Source organism: Mesocricetus auratus, unplaced genomic scaffold, assembly GCF_017639785.1.
Source record: "Mesocricetus auratus isolate SY011 unplaced genomic scaffold, BCM_Maur_2.0 Super-Scaffold_100015, whole genome shotgun sequence".
NCBI classification, from domain to species: Eukaryota; Metazoa; Chordata; class Mammalia; order Rodentia; family Cricetidae; genus Mesocricetus; species Mesocricetus auratus.
In genome coordinates this window covers 5,399,645-5,425,515 of record NW_024429198.1, presented here as the reverse complement: position 1 = coordinate 5,425,515, position 25,871 = coordinate 5,399,645, and the positions used below count along the sequence as shown (strand labels likewise).

Genomic DNA, 25,871 nt, shown 5'->3' with positions numbered 1-25,871 from the left:
TAACTTAAAGATCCGTGTAAACAGTTGAATTAACTTGTGTTATGGTTGACTTACACCAATAATGAGACCTAGTGCTACTAGTCTATACACAAATTTGGGGTAACATACATACATTAGAAATCATATGCACAAAATAGGTCTTAATTTATTAAAACACATGAACCTAAGATAATAGGAAAACTATCCTGTCAAACTATTAGTCAAAAAGAAAAAAATATGTAAGTTGCTGTGGTAGGGGGAATTCATTTTTGAACATTTACAAAATTTGAAATTCTGTTAAAAATATTGTTCTTTATCATATGGTTATTTGTCAAAATATTAACTCACCACCTAATAGTGATATTTAAACGTGCCCCTCTGGATTTTCTTTCTTAGTAATATACATTATTCAGATATTCTTTGATGGATATCTACAAGACATATAATCTGGCATGTATGTCTATATACTTACATGTATGCAATAAAAGTTCATTAAAAACAGTACGAATATACACACAACAGTGTTAAAAAGTCTACTTTTCTTACCATTCTAAATGCAAACGTGGGTTTACAGCCACATAAATTAGAAATGCTCCAAATATCAGCAAGTAAGTGCCATAATAGATCGCGTTCTCAATCAGGGCTGTTTTTATCTTCCCAGTAATGGAAAACCCTCCAGATCTTGCATACGACTGCATAAAAGGTAACAGAATCCTAGTTGGATGGAAAATATATGATTATAGACTCAATGTATCTGTACAATCTTAAAATATTCCAAATACATGAATCTCCATGTATAATTCTCCACCCCAGTAAATATTATTCTGAATAGTTACATGTTAATACTGAATGAATCATAATAAATATTTTTATAATATTAAATCCGGGGAAAACAAAGGTCCTAAAGCAGGAAGCAGCAAATGAGGCTGCAACAGCATGCAGAGTAAAACGGCATGAGTAATTTCAGATTCTCTAAAAGATCTAAAATGAGGCCTTAGAGCCCTTATGAAGAAGTCAGAACTGTGGTATATGATGTAATATTAGCACTTGGAAGACTGAGGCAGGGAGATGGCTGACTTTGAAGACAGCCTGGGCTACATAGTTAGACCCCATTTCAAAACCAAAAACATAAATAACAACGTAATTCCTTTAGAGCAACCTTTGTACTGAATTTAAAGAATGAGAATGCTTGACTTTTTTTTAAAGGATAGGATTTTAAATGAGGTGGAGATCTGCTGGGGTCACCTGTGGACCCAGGACTGCAGGATCTCCACAACACAGGGCATAAAAACAGACTATGTTCATAGCAGTGTTATTCATAATAGCCAGAACCTGGAAACAATCTAGATGTACTATTCAGCTGTTAAAAACAATGACATCAGGAAAATTTAAGGCAAATGGATGGAATATTAAAAAAAGAAATTATCCTAAGTGAGGTAACCCAGACTCAGAAAAACATGTACTCACTCATAGGTGGATATTAGCTATAAAGGATAACTGTGCTATGATCCACAACCCCAGAAAGGACAGGTAACAAAGAGGGTATGAAGTGCAACAGGGATGCCTGGATTTTCCTGGGAAGGGGAAAAAGAAGGAAACTCCTGGGTAGACTGTGGACTGGTGGGGATGGGATTGGGTTGCACAGCTGTAATTGATGCTATGTGGGGACAGGCAGGCAGATGACTAAACATAAGGCTCAAGGGAAGACCAGCATTTAGGAACTGGGTCACAGAAATAAAGGAAACATGCATGAAGGAAATGAGAATGTATGAGCAAGCAGGCAGGGCTAGAGGGTGAGTCCCTATTGCTAAAGACATTGGATATTTAGGACCCGAGACTTGATAATTTGAGCTGGGTCTAACCTGAAAGCTTCTTTCCTCCAGTCTAGCCTCCTTCATAAAATACTATGCAAGTTGCCAAGAGAGAGAAGCAATTAAACCATCCTACCCAACTGCACTATCTATGAACCACAATAATAACCAGCATAGCAAACTATCTGTAATGGCACAGTAAATGGCACTCACATTTTTTGGTGGTAACCAACATCTGTCTAATTGAACTTCAGGCCCACTCAACAGGAAGGAAATCATGCCTGGTACTGAAAACCTACCCAGCTTCCTAAGGCTAGTAAGGACATACACATTAGAAACAATCCACTGGCTGGGTGGTGGTGGCGCACGCCTTTAATCCCAGCACTCGGGAAGCAGAGGCAGGAGGATCTCTGTGAGTTCGAGGCCGGGCTGGACCGATAGCCTCCGAAACAATACAGAGAAACCCTGTCTTGTAAAAACCAAAAAAAAAAAAAAAAAAAAAAAAAGAAACAATCCACTACTGCCTCTTTGTTAGAACATCATAATTCCTTATATATTCTGAATCTTATCTTTATACCCAGATTGGTGTAGCTACTATGACTCATCAAAGAAGTCTCTCTTTCTAGAACATGGAGACAATTACAGAAAAATGCAAGTGGACACAATGCAGATCAAGAGGCTGTGGGGAGCCATTCCCAAGCCAGTCTATATCACAGCTCTTGCATCTACGTCGTGAGGGTCACTGTGGAAGAGGAAAGATTTTTATGATACAGAATACCAGAAGTCTGTGGTGAGACAGTCTCTCTTGTAATAGTGGCATAAATAAAACCAGAACTGTGGCAATAGTTTATGGACCACGGAAAGGGGAAAATTTTGTGGGGTGCTACTTCTAGACCAGTGGTTGTCAACTTTCCTAACGCTGTGACTCTTTTAACACAGTTCCTCATGGTGTGGTGTTCCCCAGCCATAAAATTATTTTCATTACTACTTCATAACTGTAATTTTGCTGTTATGAATCACAATGTAAAAACCTGTGTTTTCTGATAGCCTTAGGTGACACCTGTGAAAGGATTGTTCAACCCCCAAAAGGGTCATGAACTACAAACTGAGAACCACTGCTTGAGATCAGGAGCTACAGACAACTAATGAGTACTGGGAGAGGGAGAATTGAATTGGCCTCTCCCAGAGATGAGCGCCTTATCGATTGTTCAGTGCAGAGTGGTCAATCCTGTAGCCATATACACAAAACCAAAAACTGATTTATGTAACATTAATAATCAAAGAAAAAGAGACTATAAACCTGAGAGTTGGGGGTGGAGGTGTGGGAAGGGTGTGAGAGAGGATACTTGGGATAGGCTGCAGCAAGGAAAGACAGAGAGGAAGTTATGTAATTTCAAAAACATATTAAAGAAAGAAAACCAAGGTAAAGTTAATTAATAAAAGCATTTTGATATAATAACAGAGCTGAAAGGACTGAATTCAAGGTCAAACAAGAAGGATGACATGGAAGGAGAGTCACAAGAAAAATTTTCATTTGTTTTCTATTTTTGTCTGCCTTTTTTCCCTTTCCTTTATTCTGTCTTTTAAAGACAGGAGAAATTTGAGTTAGTAAAAATGGGATACATACATTTTAGAATATTAAGATTGACTAAAAATTAGTCACTTTAGCCAAAAATATATCTTTACTGCCACTTACCAGGTTAAAAATTGTGATGTCCAATAAACTACCCTCCAGAAAATTGGCATGATCCCATCCGGAATATAACTCCATGGCTTGAAACATGGATGTAGTCTGTTATAACAATTTAAAGTCAATTAATCACAAATAATTATTTCTTAAATGAAAGGTTATATAAATTTGTGAGGTTCATTTATGTCAAATTAGTAATTATTGATCAAATCATAGTATCTGAGAAAAATTTAAAAAGAAAGCTGTCAAACCAAACACTGTACGTGAAAGGAACAAAACTGTTTACTCTAAAAAGGAATATTACTTAAGTTTTAAATTTCCAGTGTATTTTTTAGTTATTTAGTGAAAAGAACCCCTAGTATTTAACTAAATGACTGATAATGTGAAAAGCTTAGAAAACAAATGGATTTATGGAATCAAATACTCAATGATTACACTTAAAATATACACATCCCATTTGTAGGGCTGGCTATATTTTATCCTTTATTGTTATATAGTAGTGAAGGCTAGAACAGAAATTTAATAGGAATTCAATGTAACAGAAATTTAGGTGATTAATTCCTAAAGGGTGCAATACAGAGAAAAGTACCCACATGTATACACAACCTGTTCATATTTTCTAAGGAAGAGTGTCTGACCATAAACTCTACCGGTTAAAAGTTTTCTAGACCTTGAGGCTCTCTTTTTAATTCAAACTGACTGCTGTACATCTAGTTTTGAGTGGTCATTCAAAGACTAACATTTATCCTTATTCAAGTTAGATGTTCTTGCAAGTCTATGTGTGCACTAAGTGCCTGTGGCAAGAAGGTCAGAGGACAACCTTGGGTGTCATCCTCAGTAGAACTACTCCACTCCTTTGAGACAGGGTTTCTAATTGGTCTGGAGGTCATCAATTTGGCTATACTGGTTCAGTGAGCCCAACAATTGGATTGTAAGTGCATGTCACCATGCACAACATTTTTATGTGAATTCTGGGGACCATACTCAGGTCGTTATGATGGTGAGGCAAGCTCTGTATTGACTGAGCTATCTCACTAGGCCCTATATTTTCTTCTAAAAGCAGCATAAAGAAGCACCTATATACTCCCCAAAGTTCTTATATGGAAACTTAGTAGCAATTCAATATAACCTTTTGAAATTTTGAATTTTTTTCTTCATGTGAAATTGTTTTTCTTTTCTTTCTTTCTTGTTTTGTTCTTTTTTTTTTTTGTTTTGTTTTGTTTTTTGTTTCTTGAGACAGGATTTCTCTGTGGCTTTGGAGGCTGTCCCAGAACTAGCTCTTGTAGACCAGGTTGGTTGCAAACTCACAGAGAACCACCTGTCCGCCTCCCTCTGACTCCCGAGTGTTGGGATCAAAGGCATGCACCACTACTGACTGGTAAAATTATGTTTCTTTTAGAATTATTTTTTAATTGTGTGTATGAGTTTTTCTGCGTGTTTGTGTGTGTGTGTGCATGTATATGATCCTTTATTCACAATAACCTTGTTTTAGCTTGTTTCTGTTTGGAAGTTATAAAAACAAGCTCTCATGTATCCCAGGCTAGTCTTGAACTATGTAGGTGAGGCTGGCCTTGAACTCTTGATATGCTGGAGTTATAGTTGTGCACCACCATGCCAAACTCTACTTGTGTTAACTCTTGTAAATCACATGAAATAGAAAATGCTTCTCCTTTATAATTTATTTATGGTGCTGAAACTTGGGAATGTCCATGACTTTTAACCATAAGACAGATTTAGACAAATACGAGGTTTTAGATTTTAGTAAGGGGTGAAAACAGAATTCTTTAAGGGTCTCACTACCATATTATATACTGATATAGACTTAAAATTTATATTTAAACACCATGAAATACAATAAATATACTAGCAAGGATGAAAATAGGAGGAACAATAGGGAAATTTTATAAATATAAAATATAGGCAGTAAAACTATCAATTGAAATATTGCAGTATTTACATTAAGTAGGAAAGCAGAAGGAAAAGGTACCTTGGAGCTGGGGTGACAGGTGCATACATTCCTGTAACATTGTTATTTTCAGGAGGGCTGGAATTTGCAGCAGCATGTCTGCATCGGTTGTATATTGTCTAAAGCAATGAATACAAGGTTTTAAAATGAGAATCACCAAGTAGTTAAAGGGTATTTCATAAATCTACCTACCTATTTTCCTGGCTATACTGTTTAATAACTAAATTCCTAAAACACTGAAATTCAAAATGTAAAGATAACTTCACATTTTTGTCAATTTAACAAAGCAATATTCAAAGCATATTTCAAATTGTATGATTACAATTGTCTTTTAAACTGTATCTCAATTTAACTCTTACCGTACTGACATCCAGTGGCAGGATGAAGACAATAAGAAAGCAGAGATACCAAGCAAGCAGTGTTCCAATGATTACAAGTCTATGCTGTTTCTTAAAGTCTCCATATCGATGAAGGAGGAACAATGCCAGAAAAAACACAAAAACAATCTCAAGTCCTAAAGCTGCCCCACTCATTATTGAATGCTCACGATCTCCAACCAAAGTGATTCATGTACAGTTCTGGATCACATTTGTTCTCTAGACAAGAAAAAAGAAAAGAAAGAGGCATGTACCATTAATACAGGAAACAACAATCTGGAGGTGTTTTAAGTACTTTACTAATGTATTAATACTCTTTGGAAAATGGTTGTATAACTACATTGGCTTGTGAATAAGATGAAATGACAAATTTTTTTATAGCTTACTTTTTAAACTATATCTTTAAAATTTCACAAACAGTCTGGGTGCTAGCACATACCCTTAGCCTAGTACTTTGGATGCTATGAGAAGAGGAGCACGAGTTAGAGGCCAGCCTGGACTATGTATATACATATGATTCACTATTTTTAAATACATCATATATTCTTTATGTTTCTCACTGCCATATTGCGTACTGATTTCTTTGGGGAAAATATTGTAATAAAAGCCATACTCATTCTCTTAAAAATATTAAAAATTTAAGAAATTATTAATACTAAGATATGGGCAGTTTTAATATAATATTGATTATGTTTCTTAATGTTATAAATGCTAGTGAAATATTGAAATTATTTTTAATTTAAAAACTTTTTCATACAATACATTTTGATCCTACTGTTTCTCCTCCCCCAACTTCTGGAAGATCCTCACGACCTCCCCAACTACCAAACTTCATGTTCTCTCTTTCAAAAGAACATAAAACCAAAAAACCAAAACAAATAAATAATACCTGTAAGATAAAGAATACCAAAACACACCGGGTGTTGGTGGAGCACACCTTTAATCCCAGCACGTGGGAGGCAAAGGCAGGCGGATCTCTGTGAGTTTGAGACAGCCTGGTCTACAGAGCGAGTTCCAGGACAGCCTCCAAAACAATACAGAGAAACCCTGTCTCGAAAAAACAACAACAACAACAACAAAAAACCAAAAACACATACATGCACAAAACAAACAAAAGCAGAACAAAACAAACAAAAACAATGGAGTACATTTTGTTGTTTGTTGGTCAACCACTCTTGGGCATGAGGTCTGCCCTGAGCATGGCTGATATATCCCACAACATTCCATTGGAGAAAACTGATTTTCTCTTTGCCATCAGGTATCAATTGCAAATAGCTTCTTGGTTAGGGGTAGATCTTTGTAACAGAATGTCATTTATTTATATAAATAAGTTATCATAGAAAATTAGATATTAAGTCTATCCTAGGAAGTTGGACATTTAATAAAAATAAAAGTTTTCTAAGATCATCTATAATATTTTCTGAAAGTCACCAACAGGAGCATTTAAAAGTAACTTCTTTGGAAACATTATTTTCCATTTATGCTTTTTCATACTCAACTTTCATGATTTAAAGTTTGTTATGATCTACTTTATAGGCTAACATTTTCCAATAATCTGTATAAATTTTACTTAAGAAAGCAACTTTTCTATTTTATGTACAAAGAAGCTACTGCTACTACTACTAAAAAACTATCTAGACCACACTGGTCAGTTGGAAATTCATGAAATAGCCTAGATTAGATTCAAACTCATCAATCTGCTACTGTAAATTACCTGAAAGCTGGATTAAAGGCATGTGTACCATAGCTGGTCTTACCAACAATTACTCGACAAAGTGACTAAGTTTCTTTTGTTTCGTTTCCAAGTTTTTGAGACATGGTCTAGCTAGGGAGCCTAGGCTAGCCTCTAACTCATTATATAGACTAGAATGGCCTTGAACTTGTAACTCTACTACTTCTGCTTCCTCAATATTGAGACAACAATTTTGTTTTGTTTGTTTGAAACTTGGTTTCATGTATCCTAGACTAGTTCTACCAAAAATGAACCTTGAATACTTCTTGCCTTTACTTCCCAAGTGTTGGGGGATTACAGGCATGTGCCACCACACCCAGTTGGAAAATATTTTTGGTGTATAATACAAACATCAGCAAATGATTTTTCACTTCTCAAAGGAAAAAAAAGCGAACAGAGAACAATGTTTTTGTTTTCATTTTTGTTTTTCCCACCCTGAATCTGGAGCTTGGTAGTTTGGCTAATAGCTTTGGAGATTCTCCTGTCTCTGGCCCTGTTGCCCATCAATAGGGCATGTGTCTCTTCACCTAGATTCTTGTGTGGGTTCTGGAAATCTGAACTTTGGTCCTCATGCTGTGTATCAGCACTCTTCCCACAGAACCATCTCTGCAGCTCCTATTTATTTATTTATTTATTTATTTATTTATTTATTATATTTTTCCCGAGTCAGGGTTTCTCTGTATTGTTCTGGAGGCTGTCCTGGAACTCACTCTGTCGACCTGGCTGGCCTCGAACTCACAGAGATCCAATATCTGTCTTCTATTACTGTTAATTCCAAAGCAATTTTAAAGTTTTTACAACAAATTTATAAATTAATGTCTGTTTGGTACCTTATCAAGTGCTACTGAATAATTTAAATATCATAGTAGAGGATATTTAAGGCAACCACACATTAAGTGACAGTGCAAGGTGGAATAGGCTGCTGAAACCTGGTACTACCTCCAAGATTCATCTTTTTAAAAATAGCACTCAGGGAAAATAAATCAGTTTTCTCTAAAGGAGTGTCACTGGGATATCAGCCACACTCTAGCACAGGCCCTATGCCCAAGGGTAGTTGTCTAACACAAAAGGAACTCAATGTTTTGTTGTTGGTGGTTTCTTTTTGCTTTTCTGTGTGTACTTTTTTGTTTCATTTGCTTTGTTTTAACTATTTTTGTCTTATAGGTCTTTTGCTTGCATTAATATTAGTTTCTATGTTTTTGTTTTAAAAGAGAGAGGGAGAGAAAGAACATAAAGATGGGTGGGTAGGAATGCAGGAGGATCTGAGAATTGAGGAGGGGAAAAACAACCAAAACATATTGTATGAAACTACTTTTTAATTAAAGAATAAAAAAATATAACCCAGTGTGAGTCTAAGTACAACATAATTACTACCAGAAAAATAAAATCTCTTTATACTCTTATCTACCTATTTAATTATCTGAAAATTTTTAGGGCAAGGAATATAATAATACAAAAAAGAACAGAAATAGATTACCCTCCAAATCCTAGATATTAATACCTAAAGGCCAAATATTACTAAAGTAAAAGAAATAATGTCTAGGATAAATAAGATAGCTATTTTTATGTGTCCACTATTCTTTCACCACGTCATTTACTTCTCTTTTTGTGTGAAGTCCAACAAAATTGGAGATTCATTGGGTTTCCCTAAACTGAAAGAATATGGGTTTAAAGTCTGTGTCTTTGATCTTGTTCGTAGATTCAAATGAGGAATTATTTTTTAAGTATAGAATTATAGAACTTTCTATGACTACCTATGATTTCTTATAGCTTGTTTTGGTTTCTGCAACTGAATAACTGTGGAAAGGCAGGTTATTTTATTCTCTACCTAACTTAAGTATCTTATCTATCTATCTATCTATCTATCTAATATACATATATATTTATTATAGTTTGTAAAAGTAATTGTCAATTTTTAAAAATCTGGTCCTGTTAACAATGGAACAGCAATTTGGCAATATATATCAACCCTCCCCCCACAAAAAAAGAAAGAAAAGATTGTACCTTCATGGCATCACTTCCTTTTTGAATTACTCATTTAAAAAAACCAAAGCACAAAGCTGGGTGTGAGAGCACACACACTTATAATTCCTGTGCTAAGGGGAAGGAGACAGGTGGATCATTGGGGCTTGATAGCTAGCCAGATTTGCCTAATCAACAAGCTCCAGGAAGAGACACTTCTCCAAAATAAGGTAGACAGCGTTGAGAAACAATAGCAGAGGTGGTTCTCTGGCCTCATATGCACACATATCTTGTACAGTCACATAAACACACATGTACACACACAAGCATGTGTGTGAAAACATACATGTACACAAAAGAAACAGCAAAATAGGTATTAAAGATTTATCTACAATGTTCGTTTTCACTGTAGCAGTATATATAAAAACAGAGAACAATTAAATGGTTGCAGTAACTAGTCCAGGAAGTTCTCAGATCTCACCATTGCCAACTGAATACAGAAGGACAAATATTTAATAAAACAAAAAGTGGTGATGATGGTGTATAAAAAAATGGTTTCTAGCTTATTTGTGCCTCGCTGTATATGTTTTCAATTTTTAGTAATAAATAGCAGTATTTTGAGTTGTTGTTTTTGTTTTTGTTTTTTCAAGACAGGGTTTCTCTGTAGCTTTGCAGGCTGTCCTGGAACTCACTCAGTAGACCAGGCTGGCCTCGAACTCACAGAGATCCGCCTGCCTCTGCCTCCCATGTACTGGGATTAAAGGTGCGCGCTACCAATGCCCAGCCAGAGTTGTTTTAATGTAGTACAGGATTTTATGTAGTATTAAATACACTGACAATGAAAGCTTGTGTTGGGTGTTACAACTCTTTTAAAATTAATGTTTTATTATATCTTGTAAAACCTGGGCTTAAAACCATAACTGTTTGAAACTGTGTACATTATGCAATGTGGGCTCTAAAATGAGGGTGAGTACCTCCCACTTGTGGCTATAAAGACCAAATATGCATAAAACATTAAGGAAGAGTTCCAGACACAAAACAGGTCTTGAATATGTGCTAGCTGCTTACCTATGCTGTCTTCTAGAAAGTACCTACTTGTCCCAATGGTCTCAAAGCATTGGTTTTAGCCTCAAGAGTCTGCTTTCCTTAAGAAAGTATATATAAGAAAGGAAAGCAACTGCATTTTACTTCTGTGGTTAAAACTCCCAAAGCGCATCCTCATTCCTTTGTAAGAAATGAGCCTGGCTCAAAAAGATTATTGCTCCCTTGCAACAAATGAGCATTAGTTCCTTCAGTTTACAAGGTACCTAAACAATTCATCTGTTTGCTGCAAGAGACTAAATATAGCTCAAAACCATGTCAAGAAGGTGCATCTAGCACACCAGTGCTCCACAAGATGATGTCTTCCATTTAGGCACATAATCAGGGTGGGTTAATTATTACAGAACATTTGCTAAATTGTAACTGTGTGTAACCCTCTAAAAGATTGCAAGAGCCAAAGGGAAAAATTGCCTTTGACCACAACAAAGGTTGACTTGTTTTGGTCCATCTGAGAGAGGAATTGACAAACCAGGTGACAAGGGCTCCAGATTGTGTTAAGAGGCACAAGTAGATGACTCATCTTTGGCACTGGCTTGAAAAGGCTGAAGCGGCAACCAGGTCAGTGGGTAAGGGGAACACTAACCTTTTCACAAACCCTTGAGGATTTCAGTTGGAGAAACTGTAAGAATTACTTTGGCATCTGAGTCTCCTCTATAACAAAGTAATGTTTCCACAAAGGAATGCTAAGATTTAGTCAATGTTTAGGATATTACACTGTACGTTATCTGTTGTCTTGATTTAGTTCCCACAATTTATTGAGGAAAGATTGCTATAATTCTTGCTACTAATAAGGAGAAGATGGCAGAGTGGATAAGTAGCTTATAGAAGTCCTCACAGCCACATGTGGCCAAACAGATCAAACTGAGGTGTCCTGCCCACAGAGGATGGGTTTCAATTTCATGTCTCCCCTCCAATCCAGACATCCTTTAAAAACGCAATTTGTTTTAAATAATTTCTATGGTTCCATTTTCATAAAAAATAAATTTAAAACATTTCTATTATTTTCCAGACCTATCAAGATAGAATGCTAAAAACAAAAAGTCATGTTTAATACAGAATTTAACTTTTTACTTTGTGGGTAATTATTTCATTTAGACTACAGTATTTTTTTTCTAATTTTCATGAGAGAAGTACAAAGTAAAACAGAATAAATAATCTTGTTATTGATATAATCTACCCATTACAGATTATTAAATCAAAGAAACCAAAGATAACTTTAAAACCAAGTAAAAGAAAAAGGACAGGATATAATCTGATCCACAACTGAAAAATTTTGCTGTCTCTAGGACTTGTTCCCCTAAGCTAAATAACAAAAACAGGAAAAAGAAATTTTTAAATTTCTTTCTATGATGCAACACTGCCTATATGCTTAACTGTATCTCTCTGACTATATTTGATTTTCAAAAATGAGACCAACTAGTACTGGAGAGATGTCTACGTAGACATAGTTATACCACATGTATTCATATACACATATGTCACATACATGCTGGGTATTATTCAACGTAATAATATTTTCAGTTATATAAAACATGATTCATTGTTTCTGGGCCCAGATAATTCTAATGCTAAAGTTATGTTTCAAGACTTATTAAAATGAAATGTAATGTGTGTTGAGTAATAATATTAAATAAGATTAATCAGGAAATAAAATATTTTACATTAGCAACAATTACGATGCTTTCTAGAGGGCAGTCTCTACATAGCTAATAATCTCAAATCTTCAATGGACAGAATTCCTGTCAAAAAGACTCATGTGTGCCATTTTAAACCTTAAATTTCTTACTGTATTAAGGAACCAGCTGTGATTAGGAGAAATGTATGCAAAATAAATAAAAATGAATAAAAAAGAAGAAATGCATACAAAAGAATAGTTCCATTATCAAGGCAAAGCAGAGGCTCTTAATTTCAAAGCTGATAGGCTTTACTTGGTGTCTTAGAGAGGATCTTGTGTCCACTAATTTAAAGATCCTACGCATTCTCTTAGCTAAACGTAGGGCTGAACACGGTTATATTTTATGCTTAAATTTAGAAATATCTCATCTATTATTCCTTCCCACCTCCAAGATCTTTGAGGTGGTCTTTACTAATCACCTAGCTCAGCACTGTTTATCCTCATGGTGTTTAACTATTTTTGTTGTGTTTTCTTTCATTAGGTTACAAGCTCTGTCTTGTTGACTCTCCTTAAAGAGTGTACTGCATTTGTTTTTCCTGAATGAGTTACAATCATACCTGAAAGGTCACAGTTCAAGAGAAGGTAAATGAATTTTTCAAAGTAACAAAAGGTAGCTTTATATAAAAACTCAGGTCTCGGTTTAACATTCTTTCTTAGCACAACAGTTGAATGAATGAATGAACAAACAAACTGTGAATACTAGTCTTTTTTGTTTGTGAGGCCGGTTTTTGTTTTGTTTTTCCGAGACAGTGTTTCTCTGTGTAGCCCTGGCTGTCCTAAAAGTAGCAAAGCAGACCAGGCTGGCCTCAAACTCACAGAGATCTACCTGCCTCTGCCTCCGGAGTAGACTTTGCTTTCTTTTAATTAAAATCACTTTGCAAATCTCTCCCTCTTCCCTCTCTGTTTCTGTGGTTTTTCGAGGCAGGGCTTCTCTGTGTAACAGCTCTGGCTGTCCTGGAACTCACTCTGTAGACTAAATTGACCTGGAACTCAACAGAGATCCGCCTGCTTCTGCCTTCTGAGTGACAAGCTTCAAGGTGTGCACTAGACCACCGCGCTTTTTGGTTTTCTTTTTACACCATTGTCACCTTTAAGAACAAAGGGCTCATAAATTCCTCCCTCTGCCAAGAAGTAATTGATGCAAGGACCACGCTAGAAACAAACACACACCTGAGCAAGAGGGAACCTGAGCAAGAGGGATTTAATTCCATTATAAAACGAAAAGAGGGATTTAATTCCATTATAAAACGAGTCTTGCCCCCTCCCCTCAAAGAAACACAAGGACATGTCATCTAACATATGAACCAATATTCTTAGCTTTTTGATGAAGCTAGCCTGCTTTTGTCTCTCAACTTCATAAATCCTCTTCATTTTTATTGGACTTGAAATGCGTCCCTTACCCTCTTCCCTGTTGCCCCGGAGTCACATTTTTAGCACAGTTTGCACACTAGCATTTCGCATGGTCATTCTAATCCAATCGCCCCCCGACCTTTTCAGAGAGCTCCAATCAGCCCAGCTTTTAGGCAGAGAATCAAAGAGAGGTTGTGGGTTGAGTCAGAGGCACCATAACAGCTTTTCGGGGTGGTCTCTCTCGCTGCAGCACAGCGTCGTCATCGTATTCCTTGGTTGCATCCGAGAGACCCGTCAAGGATGCAAGAGGAGACCCGCGGGAACCGCCGCTGCCCTGAAATTAAACCACTGCTTCTCTCGGAACTGCGCTTTAGCTGAAAAGGGCTTCCACACGCACGTTTTCTGATTTGATCCTCAGTCCAAGCCCGTGGGGTGTGCGTCGTCCCCGAGCCTGTTTTACAGCTGAGGTAAGGATCCTGTCCACAGAGCCAGTCCTCAGGGCCGCCCCCTGCCAGGTGGAGGAAGCAGCCGAGTGGCGGGCGGCAGGGCAGGCGTGCCACCCTCTCACCTGGCGTGCGACCGAGACCGGGGAGATGGGCCTGGCGGCGGCGGCGGTGGCAGCCGCTCGACGTGTCGAGCCCCCCAGGCCATCTCCGCCAGGCTGGGCCGGGACCCCAGTCCCCGACGCGCCTCAAGCCCCCCGCCCGCCCCCCGGCTCACCTTCGGATCGCGCCAGACAGCGCCTGGAAGGGACTGAGACGCGTCGCGTCCGCCGCAGCCTGCCGGGGTCAGAGACCCGCAGTCCGAGGCGACCGCGGCAGTGGTCACCCGAAGGCCTGTGGGCTCCGGGGAAAGAAACACCCCTACCCGGTCAATCGGCTGACATTTCCCAGCCAGTCTGAGCTCCGCCCACTTCCGCTTGCCTGTCCTCTCCCCACCCCTAGGGCCGCCCTGCGCCGCGGGGGGTTGTGGGTATCTGGAGGGTTTGGCAAAAACTAAGAGTGGAGGAAGTAGGAGTGACCCTAGTCGGACTGCGAGCCAGGCCCCAGAACTACAATTCCCAGCAAGCGACGGGGCGTCAGAAGGCGGCTGCTGGAGAGCGGGATGCAGAACTCCGCGCGCGCGGTGCTGATGGAACGTTGCTAGTTCGCGGGTCCGGCTGCTGGGGCCCCGGGGGAATCACTCTGCGCCGCGCGCTGGAACGGGAGTCTGGGAGGCAGGCAGGTCTTCATTTAATACACGCATCCAAAACCCCCAATCCGTGAACGCAATGCACAGGTAAACCGATGGCAGAAACGGGCAAAGCATGAATGAACCGTTTGAATTCTTTTAGGCCGCGAATGTTGCTTCTTGCTCAAATGATCTTATTATGTGAATGGTTATTTAGTCCCCTTTTTGAAGAAGGTGGATGGATGCATGCTTTAGTGATAATATCTATGTGCTGTTTAATTTGACTTCCTAATTAGGTTTTCCTCCCACTGTTTTGAATCTTGGTATGAATGCCTTCCCTCTTTTTCCCTCCACGGGTAGAAATTATTGAGGCCTTCTGCCGGACCATAAATCCCAAAGCCTTTCAAAGTGGGGTGTGTATGTGTTTCCGATTTTCTCTTTCATTCTTGCAAGCCCGCTGTAGACACTTTAAAAATACAGTACTGTTACTCACTGTGACTTTTCTGCGCTGCACACTTGACGCTTCTTTCATTCCTACCTTGGAATTATTTAGGGGTGTGCTTTCAAAAGGAATGGGGAATGTGTGCCCTTCTGCAGGAAGCACCTTCAGGAGATTCCGGACCAGAGTAGCAACGTCACCACCAGCTTCACGTGGGGATGGGATTCCAGCAAGACCTCTGAACTGCTCTCAGGCATGGGTGTCTCTGCTTTGGAGAAGGAGGAGGTGGACAGTGAGAACATTCCCCATGAACTGCTCTCGAACCTCGGCCACCCCCAGAGCCCTCCAAGGAAACGGCTAAAGAGCAAAGGCAGCGACAAAGACTTTGTGATCATCCGTAGGCCTAAACTCAATCGAGAGAACTTTCCAGGTAAAGTATGACACTAAAATTCAAATTATGTAAGAAATGGATTGAACTAAATTGATCGAACGATTTCCTTGGGGGATCTTTAGGATGGGTACCTAAAACTGCCTAGTTTTGAAGTGTTGCAGTGAACTAGAAATCAGGCGTTGAAGTCTCCGGGAATCTTGGTAGGTCTTTATCTTCTGGTTCACAATTGACTTGAAACTTCTAACCCACGAGACAGCATTCCTGCCCTTTTCCTTACAAGGGAATCTCCCTGCTCAAAGTCCAGCTCAGCAAACTGATAAATGGGAATATAAGCAGGGATCTTAGAGGATTCCTTCAGTCTCTAATGCACTGCTTTGTACTGGAGTAAACTTTATAACTTAATCACTTAGGTTATTTGGAGGCACATTAGGGAGCTAAATGTTAATCTAGGGGGAGGAGATTTACCTCCCTGCTCCACTTCCAACAGACTCTTGGGGTGTTGTGTTTCCAGGACTGTGGCATTATAGTTACAGTCATAGAGCCCTAAAACTTACTTGGTCTGATCCCCCACTGTCCCCCAATATCTGACTAGTCATTGTGCCTTTCCCTCCTTTGTGACAAATGATCTAAGCTTTCACCATCTCTTCCTGAATTATTGTAATGGTTTATAATTTCAGCTTTTTTCTCAGTTCTGTCTCCTGGAGGTAAATGGATTGATTAAAATAGAATTTACTTAAATTATCCCCTTACTAGTGACTCCCGTTTCCTGACTTCCCAAGCTTTTTCAAACAAGTACCTCCAGAGTAGATCAAGATTTAGGCACCCAGGGCTGTAGGGGAAATTTGGTGTATTGACCTGAGGCATTGTCGAGTTTTTTTGTTTGTTTTTTGTTTTTTTTTTTTCTTTTTTGTCTTTTAAAAGAGTGATTCCAAGCCCGGTAGTGGTGGTGCACACACCTTTAATCCCAGCACTTAGGAGGCTGAGGCAGTTGGATCTCTGTGTGTTTGAGACCAGCCTGGTCTACAAGACTTAGTTACAGGACAGGCTCCAAAGCCACAGAGATACCCCGTCTCGGGGAAAAAAAAGTGTTTGCTGAGAACACACTATGGTTTCCACAGTATAGTGCTGAGAATACAGCAGTGAACAAATCATACACATTTATAACTTCCTTTCTTTCCAGCGAGGAAATAGTATAGTCACAGTAGACATGCTATTCTATGTAACGGGTTAAGCCGTAGTAGCCAAAACCAGAAACAGATCAAGCTGGGGGAGAATGGAAGTCCTGCAATCCAGAAGATAGACTGTAAGCTGGGTATTGACTAAAACCCTTAATTGGAATAATGACCTTTAAGCAAACAGAGGCAAAGCGGGGAGAGAGCAGGAGTGTGTCATGAAAATGTAAAGAACGTCAAGCAAAAGCAACAGCCTCTGTAGAATTTCCCAGGGAAAAGGATGGGCCATGAAGTAGAGTAGGGAGAAGTATGGACAGCCCCCTCTCTTTTCACTGAAACCGCCCCCTTCCTCTTTTTTTTTTTGTGTGTGTGTGTGTGTGTGTGTGTGTGTGTGTGTGTGTGTGTGCGTTGTTGTTTGGAGACTGGGTTTCTCTGTGTAGCCCTCTAGACCAGGCTGGCCTCTAACTGATCTGCCTGCCCCAGTGCTGGGAGTAGCCATGTGGGCCACCACCCAGATGCTCATTGAACCCTTTAAAGGAACACGTTGGTAAACTGAGACTAAACTGCAGCAGGTAGAGGATAGACAGCAGAGTTTAGAGATGTGTTAAGATGTGGGGAATGATAGCAGCGGTCAGATTCTGGATAGAGTCCAAATTTAGAGACAATAGAATTAGAAGGGTGTTGAGAGTCAGTGGAGGAGGTAAACACGGTAAACAGAAAGTGGGTAGTATGAATGGAAAAACAGACTGAGGAAAACTTGAGAGTGAAATCTTACAGAGCCAATGTAAGTAAGTATATTCTTAGGTTCTCCCATCTGGCATTATCTGCAGATGGGGTGGTAGGCTGATTGGTTGCTTGCTTTAAAATACCTGTTTTGAAGCTGGGCGTTGGTGGCACACGCCTTTCATCCCAGCACTCGGGAGGCAGAAGCAGGCAGATGTCTGTGAGTTCCAGACCAACCTGGTCTACAAGAGCTAGTTCCAGGACAGCCTCCAAAGCCTCAGAGAAACCTTGCCTCGAAAAACCAACCAACCAACCAAACAACAACAACAACAACAACAACAAAAACAAATAAAATACCCGTTTTGTGGTATTGTGTGGTGGTGCATGCCTTTAGTTCCAGTGCTCGGGAGGCAGAAGAAGGCAGATCTCCTGTTAGAGGCCAGCCTGGTCTAAATAGTGAGTTCTAGGACAGCCAGGACTACATAGTGAGACTCTGTCTCCAGAAAAAAAAAAATAACCCTGTCTCGAAAAACCAAAAAAAAAAAAAATCATCTGTTCTGGCTTCTCAAAACTTCTGTAGGAAAGGGAGTCTTCTCCAAGTTGTGCCATGTGAATCCACATTAATGCCAGGTTTGGTGGCACAGCACACATCGATAGTCCTCGGGTTTAAGAGGCTGAGGTGCGGGAATAGGGAATTCCAGGAAAGTGTGAGGTTGTCTCAGAACTGGAAACATAACTGAATAGATAATAAATAATATATGAGATTGACTAGAGAGGTATAGTAGTAAGTTCACAAAAATCCGAATTTAAATCCTGATGCTGCCATTTCTCTATCTTGAAACATTACTTGAGCTTTCTGAGCCTTAGTTTCTTTATCTATGAAATGGAGCAATAATTCCTACTTAATGGGTTGTTGTGAAGATTGCATAAAACTGCGAAGCTATTATAGAAAGGGCATATAATATACAATACTGTCGACATAATTCCTGACTCTTGTTTGGGAAGCAACTGTCGATAATGTTAATCTTACTCTGTGCATATAGAACTCCTTTTCTTTAAAACATAATGTGACTCCTAGTTTTAGCACCTAGATTTTAACACTAGAATTTGGTGTTTGACCAGCCAAATGTGGTGAGAGACACTTCCTGCTAAGATGAGCAGATTTTGATCCTGTTGCCCAATGTGGGTAGCTTTAGGTCTGGAATATGGCTGCTCTGTGCTCTACATTCACATGCCCATGGATGTAAGTCAGAAGTCACTTCTGAAGCAAAGCACCATGAGGACCACACAGAAGATACAGGAAGATTGCTGTCGCCCAGCAGTTTAAAAATGGAGTTGGGGAGGAAAGACAAAATACATAGCAGCTCCCACCCAGCAATATGTCTATCAGGAAGACAGCAGTGTGAGGAGCTCAGACCTTGAGTGCCCTGGGGCTACAGGGAGGGGGGGGGGGAGGGAGACTGGGAGGAGGGGAGGGAGGGAGGAGCCCCTTGTGCAGCAGTAACTCACCTACCATCCCAGTACATGAGAGCAGTTTCTCCACTCAGCAGAAGTAAAGTATGGAGGAATGGAACTGGTCCAATCAATGTGTCTCCGTTGTCTTTGTTTCTTTCCTTTCCTTGCCCTTTTTCCTTTTTTTTAACCTTGCTGTGTGACCATCGTTGGTCTCGCTCGTACTCACTTTGTAGTCTTGAAATCTCAGCATTCCTCCTGCCTCAGCCTACCTCACAAGTGCTAGGATGGCAGCTGTGAGATAGCACACCCAGCGTTTGTTTGTTTAATGGACTCTCATAGTGCAGGATGACCTTGAACTCATCATGGCAATCTTGTCTTCCTGAGGCTTCCCAGGTGCTCCAATTATAATCAGTCAGCGCAGAATGAGCGCGTTGATGTTACGATTGACTTTTAAAATGTAGCTCTAAAATGAGAGAGGAAAAATCATGACTTTTGGGGGTTTTGAGACCTAGGAGATAGGAAGGCAATGGCATACATTTATGCATACATGGACTTAGATGTGCTTCCATTGGGTCAACTGCCGTGGATGAGGAGTGGGCTCATGCTGTAAGCTGAGAGAGACAGCTGCTAGAGGCCAGTGCCACCGAGTCCCCAGAAGTGAGCATAGGCCCCAGTGTAGCTGACTTCTCCCTGCAGGGAGGCTTGCTTGCAGTTGTCAGGACAGGTGGCTAAGAACTATGCCAGGATTAGGGCCGGACAGGCTCCACCTGCTCTACACAGAGATCTGGTGACTGGCCCAGGGCTTTGGTTGGTTCTTTGCTAAGCAAGCTTTCCCCACGGGCTGCATTCCAGCCTCACATCTGGTACCTAATTCCTCCTCATCTGTCTGTGTGGGATGATTAAAGCTACGTGACCATCCTATAGCAGAGCAGTTCTGCTTGGCTCTTGGGGCCACTGTACAGAAGGAATTGGGAGGAAACAGTTCAGAAGGGAAGCCAGCAGCGGAAAGAGGGCAATCCCATTTTGTTTATGGTCATTAAGTGCCTGTTCCCTGTCCTTTAAATAGGTGAGGGACCATGAAAATGCAGTTGAACTAATGTGTTGATCAACTCTTCCATGCCTGTTAAACCGCTTCACATTCCAGACCGTACAAAGGTTCTCTCTCTCAGACTGGAAATTCCAAAGTTCAGAGTCCATTAGAATCCGCAAGGGATCTTGTTCAAAGTGCAGAATTCCTGAGATTCTGATCCACGACTTTCTTGAGCCTGAGAATCTGTGTTTTAATACCCCAAGGCAAACATTTTTCTCTTGATGCTTTTGTAACTAATAAGAAATATATTTCATATTGCAATAGGGAATTTGAAGCAAGAGTTTCATTGAATTCTCATTTCCCTCTCCCTAAGATGTTATCTGTTCTATTCTACTCCATGCTTAAGATGGGAGTAATGGTAGAGCTGAGAAGACCTCTCCACAGATGAAGGCTTGTCCATCAATCCTGAGGTCCTAAGTTTCATCCCTAGAATCCACAAAGTGGAATGAGATAGCCAACTGCCACAACCTTGCTTACACAAAGCAAAATGTTTTATCTAAAACGAGATAATAAAGTAAAAACAGACCTACCAAACTGATCCCATGACCCATCAGTGACTTTAGCTAACAGCTCCCAAATCTCTCTTCTGTAGGAGTCATTTTAGGCCCACGTCTGGTCATCTTTGCTTTATGGTTTCCTTGCATTCATTCAGCCTTTTTATTTTTATCTATTTATTCACTTTAAGACTAGGTATCCCTATGTAACCCTGGCTAGAACTCACCGTTCAGATCTGGTTGGCTTCAACATCCTGCAGTCTTCCTGTCTCTTCCTCCAAAATACTGGGGTTATGGACATGTGCCACCAGCCCTGGCATAGCAACTATTTATTAAATGCTATTCTAGGGATTGGGAATATAGTAGTAACAATGAACAGAAGGCCCAACTGTCATACTTTGCTTGACCTTGTTTCTTTGTTATTTCTCACATCCCACAAAAGTGAGCAAATCACCCGTTGTGGTGGCGCACACCGGTAGGATTTGCTGAAGGAGGCAGAGGCAGGAGGATCTCGAGTTCAAGGCCAGCCTAGGCTACACATTTTAAAGAGCCGGGCGGTGGTGGCGCATGCCTTTAATCCCAGCACTCAGGAGGCAGAGGCAGGTGGATCTCTGTGAGTTCGAGGCCAGGCTGGACCGACAGCCTCCAAAACAATACAGAGAAACCCTGTCTCGTAAAACCAAAAAAAAAAAAAAAAAAAAAAAGTGAGCAAATCTTTGATAGAAATATTTGGCCCACTGCACCAAAAATATGAATATATAATAACTAGTACAGTCTCATGTTGTCTTTTTATTGTTTGTGGGAAAATTCATGCAGAATGGTCGAAATCTGTGCAGTTATTTCCTTAGGAAAAAAATCATGGAGTATCACATTCCACAGATAAAGTCAGCGTAAGTGGTCAAGATGTGTGTCTCCTCAATAAAGTCATTAAAAGACAATTAGTATCAAGGTTCTCAGTGCCTTCTCATGCTATTTATTATAAAAGGCTAAATAGAAGAAAAGTGTATGTGTTTTCACAAGTGTGTGTGTGTGTATATGTGTGTGTGTGTGTTGTTTTTTTTGATACTGTTGTCCTGCTTTTTCTTGAACCTGTGATTATTCCTGCCTTCTAAGCTCTGGAATTATAGGTATGTACTAGAGAGCCCTGCTGAAGAACAATCTTAAAAGTCAAATTTGGAGAGCCTACAGAAGGCTTAGCAGTGAAGTACACTTACTGCTCTTTGAGAGCATCCCAACTGGATTCCTATTAGCAGCTCACAACTTCCTGTAACTCCAGTTCCAGAAGATCCAACCCTCTGGTCTCTGTGGGCACTTACACGTATGCATACATGCTCACAGATACATCTGTGCATTTAATTAGAATTTAGGCTATCATTAGAGTCATTTTGGAATAGGCAGTTTGAATCTTGAGTGTTGTCAATATTCTGAGAAAGAAATTGATCAAATATGACAATCTAGCTGTGCTACAGAGACCCTTCACACCCTTGTTCCCAAGGAATTTGAAGGGAATGGGGAGTTGAACACAGATGAGGAATCTGGGTTTGTGTCTGAGGAGAAATTGGAAGCAGTGGTGGTTAGCTACCTTTACATACCACTGGAGCAAAGCCTTGGTGGTTTTTGCAGAAGCAAGTGAAGAAAAGCCCTGGATATTCCCTTCCTGTGCTTGCAAATGGACCAGGCAGCCATGTTGTCAAGAATCCAGGAAACAGATGGCTGATGTTTTGAGAATTAAATATGGCAAGTAAAATTAGATTAAGTGTATCACAGTCTGGATTTCAGCCACCAGCACAACTACTGGAGACAAATTTCTGCCCCATCTGCTGGGATAGCAGCCAATTCCAGGCTCATCCACCTCCACCCAGGGGCCCCAGGTCTGGGGTTGTCCTGTATAGTCAACTGAATGGAGCTAGGTACCTTGCTGTTAGTTAGCTAAGGCTCTGTGTGTCCTGGACCTGCTCCTCCCTTTTGGTGGTACACTCACTGATACCTCTTAGCATCTCATCATGCTTTGTTGAGCTCTTTTGTCTTCCATCCCTTCCATGTGTCAGAGGTATGTGTGCTGTGCTGTCTTCCAGCAATTATACTCATGCCTGCAGTACCCTCCTCCATCAGGAACTTCACAATTCCACGCCTTGTGACCATGTGCCTTACTTTAGGTCTTGGGAATCTAGAAATCTCTTGATTCTGCCATCTACCCAATAATTAATGCCACCTTTGTGAAATCATTTGGCATCATTGAGATAAATGTCCTTATATGTAAAAACGGGAATTATAATATGTAGTATATAGGTTGCTGCAAAGATCGGCATTAGTGTACTTTCACAAATGGCAAGAGTTTTTCAGGGTTCTAGTAGATGGCTATTTTAATTGTTATGTTATATATTCATTTAATAGCCCATTTGCCAGTGAGGCTATTGGACATGAGCTGTGCCTCATACCCAGTTCTCAAAACTAGTCTATTAATCAAAAAACCACCTATGATGTTTGTTACAAGCCAATCTATTATTGTTGAAATGAGGAAATTGATTCAATGAGACCAACAGTCTTGCCCATATTTAAAATAAAACCAGCATTCTTCTCTGGGGTGTTAGTCATTCCTACATGAAATGTCAATCAGGCAGTTTCTAATATTCAGTGTCAACTTCTGTTCTTAGCATTACACATAGGGTAATTGATTGGTTAAAGAAAGTTAGCCAGTAACACTAAGAATTAACAGGAATAAAGGTTCAATTCACTTAGCAAATATTCATCAAATGTCAATCACATGCTGGTCACTGCACATTGCTGGATATGCAACCCCAGGAGTAGGACTTTGGTGGTGACCTGGAAATGCTTCTCTGAGCAGGTGTCTTTTAAGCTGAAATTTGGGACAAGCTATACTACAAAGCTTTCCTTACATTCGACTGTTTTCTTGCAAGACTTTGTTGCCAGGGTCTGTTGTCTTTGCATTGAGCATTATGCTACTCCTCCTATCATGTGACCATTTCCTACTGTTCTATTTTTTTCTGCTTTCTTAGATCTTCCTAATAAAATAGGAAGCACCAAATATGATCATTTAGTTTTCTTTCCCACCTTGCATTGCTGGGCATGCTTCTCTAATTTCCATCCCCACACCATCTTTAATGGACACTGTTGTTGGCTGGCCCATAGACCCTTGCAACTCACCTTTTCCTTAGTGCCCAAAGCTGTCTCCTAAACACAGATGAATCTCTGCTCCAAGGCTTTCGCTGGGCAGAGTTGCTGAGGGGTTGACACTGAGCCCAGAATTAATGATCAATAGCAGTTGGGGAACTCATACTCTAGCACCCATACCCGTAGGTGGGACAGCTCAGAGGCAGGTTCCACAGGTTCTCCAGGAACCCCTGAAGGTCTAAACTGGTGATAGCAACAAGCTGCTTATTAGCATGCCACAGCTGGCCTCCCTCTACTCAGTGTCTGGCTTCCCTGTGTCTCCAGTGCTTCCTGTCATTATGTAAATGGCAGATGAACTCCTTGAAGACAGACCCTCAGGACCTGCTTCTGGAGATCATCAGCTCAGATAGAGGGAGGTACAGGATTGGGAAAGCATTTGTAAGGGCACTCTTCTGGTCTTGGGGTTTGCCGTTCATGAATATCCAAGAAGCATTGAAAAGAAAAGAAAAAATCAGAGAAGGAAAATGACTGATTAGTGAGGAAAGAAAGGATATCTGGGCAGGACATCTTGCATTATTTAATAACTGCATTATTTAAAATCTGCATCACCTTAGCTCCACACTGAATAGCTCTGCGGGGTAAACCTGTTTATTCTCATTCCTACAGGCCTAGAGAGACTCAGTTACTCAACTTCACAGACTGGGAGCATGACTAGGATTCCAATGAGAGCTGAGTTCTTCCTTACTATAGTAATTCTCAGATACAACGGGGATGGGGCAGGATGTTCTCTGTAAATCCTAGGAAAATCTCAACTTCCAGCACTTGAGAAATAGAGGCAAGAGGATCGGGAATTCAAGCTGTAGAATCAGCCTTCAGCTGAGTTCAATGCTAGTGGAGTACATGGCATTGAGACCATGTCTAAAACATGGGAAATGGTTAAAAAACACAGGAAAGGGACAACAACAGGCCTTGGTTGAGCAATAAAGAGCCACTACTTGCCAGAAAACTTCCCTGACCACTCTTCTGCCCTAGATATCGTCTAGACTTTTGGGCCCTCCTGTATCCAAGCACCATCCTTGGAATGTTTCTTTGTCTCTCAGATTCTACATAGAGCTAAAGGATCAGGCCTGTGCTTAGGTTCTCTTTGCATCCCTAGAACAAACCGTGAGACTCGTGTTCAGTGAATATGTGAATGGATCAAATTTTATTTCCTAGTAAGTAAAAACAAATCAGATTTTCTTTTGCAAGATCTTATGGATAAGTGGGGCCTATACAGATGAGTGAATAATGAAATCAGGTGAGGTATTTCATTGGTCTTACTTTTATCTGCCAATCTTCCCTTAACACCTGAAATCCTTGGCACTCTAGGTAGCAGAGAATCTTGAAATACTTGTTGAATTAAGAAAGGAGAGCAGAGCAGTTGTTGGGCGGTGATGGTACACGCCTTTAATCCCAGCATTTGGGAGCCTACCGATCTCTGAGTTCAAGGCCAGTCTCCAAAAACCAAAAGAAACAAGAAATGAGAACATCTTTCCAAAATTGCTTTTTTAGGTGCATGGACTGGGATGTGCTTTCTGTTCTCCAAGACAGAAGAAGGGCCATTTGCCCTTATATAAGTCCACACCAGAGGACCACTTTATAGCTTCAAGTATCCTGGTGTATTGGCTGGCTGGGGACTTGTTCTGTGCCAGGGTTAATCACCCTGTCCCTGCCAGTGTTTGGCTAGCTGGTTCCTAGGGGAATAACAATTGGAGAAATAGTCTTGTTTCTCATGGCTGAGAAGGTGGGATGCTCACTGTAGGGTGTGTGTCTTTGTTACTTTTCTGTTTCTGTGATAAATACCATGACCAAGACAACTTAGAGAAGAAAGTTCATTTGGGCTTACGGTTCCAGAGGGAGAGGAGTCCGTGATGGCAGGGAGTCCTGGCAGCAGGACAGGCTGAGAGCTCACATCTTGAATCGCAAGCAGGAAGCAGAGAAAGCTAACTGGGAGTGGCTTGGGGCTTTGAAAGCTCGAAGCCCACCCAAGTGCCATACTTTCTCCAGCAAAGTCACACCTCTTAAACCTACTCAAACAGCATCACTATCTGTCCAAGAATATGGGGAACATGTCATTCAAAACACCGCAATGTATATATAAGTCAGTGAATTCTATGGAAAAA

General features: G+C 40.3%; 2 protein-coding genes across 5 annotated transcripts in view; one reads left to right on the top strand and one right to left on the bottom strand.

The window, feature by feature from the left end:
* Lmbrd2 (LMBR1 domain containing 2) overlaps positions 1-14,563 on the bottom strand; it is a 55,909-nt gene extending 41,346 nt beyond the window's left edge. Inside the window, exons 1-5 of the mRNA XM_013119063.3 lie at positions 14,364-14,563; positions 5,806-6,042; positions 5,468-5,565; positions 3,487-3,582; positions 526-693 (exon numbers count right to left, since the gene is read on the bottom strand). Of these exons, the coding sequence (XP_012974517.1) occupies positions 526-693; positions 3,487-3,582; positions 5,468-5,565; positions 5,806-5,979 (536 nt within the window). The 5' untranslated portion in view covers positions 5,980-6,042; positions 14,364-14,563. The remainder of the gene's footprint in view (positions 1-525; positions 694-3,486; positions 3,583-5,467; positions 5,566-5,805; positions 6,043-14,363) is intronic.
* Positions 14,564-14,724: 161 nt separating this feature from the next.
* Positions 14,725-25,871, top strand: part of Skp2 (S-phase kinase associated protein 2) — a 28,038-nt gene continuing 16,891 nt past the window's right edge. For 2 of the 4 annotated variants that reach the window (XR_005881581.1, XM_005077996.4), the window contains exons 1-2: positions 14,725-14,921; positions 15,411-15,682. Coding sequence is in view for 3 of the 4 variants with exons in the window: in XM_005077996.4 (XP_005078053.1) it covers positions 14,914-14,921; positions 15,411-15,682 (280 nt within the window). In the remaining variant the exon portion in view is untranslated. Of the gene's footprint in view, positions 14,922-15,410; positions 15,683-24,803; positions 24,924-24,943; positions 25,007-25,871 lie in introns of those variants that run through there. The other 2 variants (XM_040757610.1, XM_040757611.1) reach the window with 2 other exon arrangements.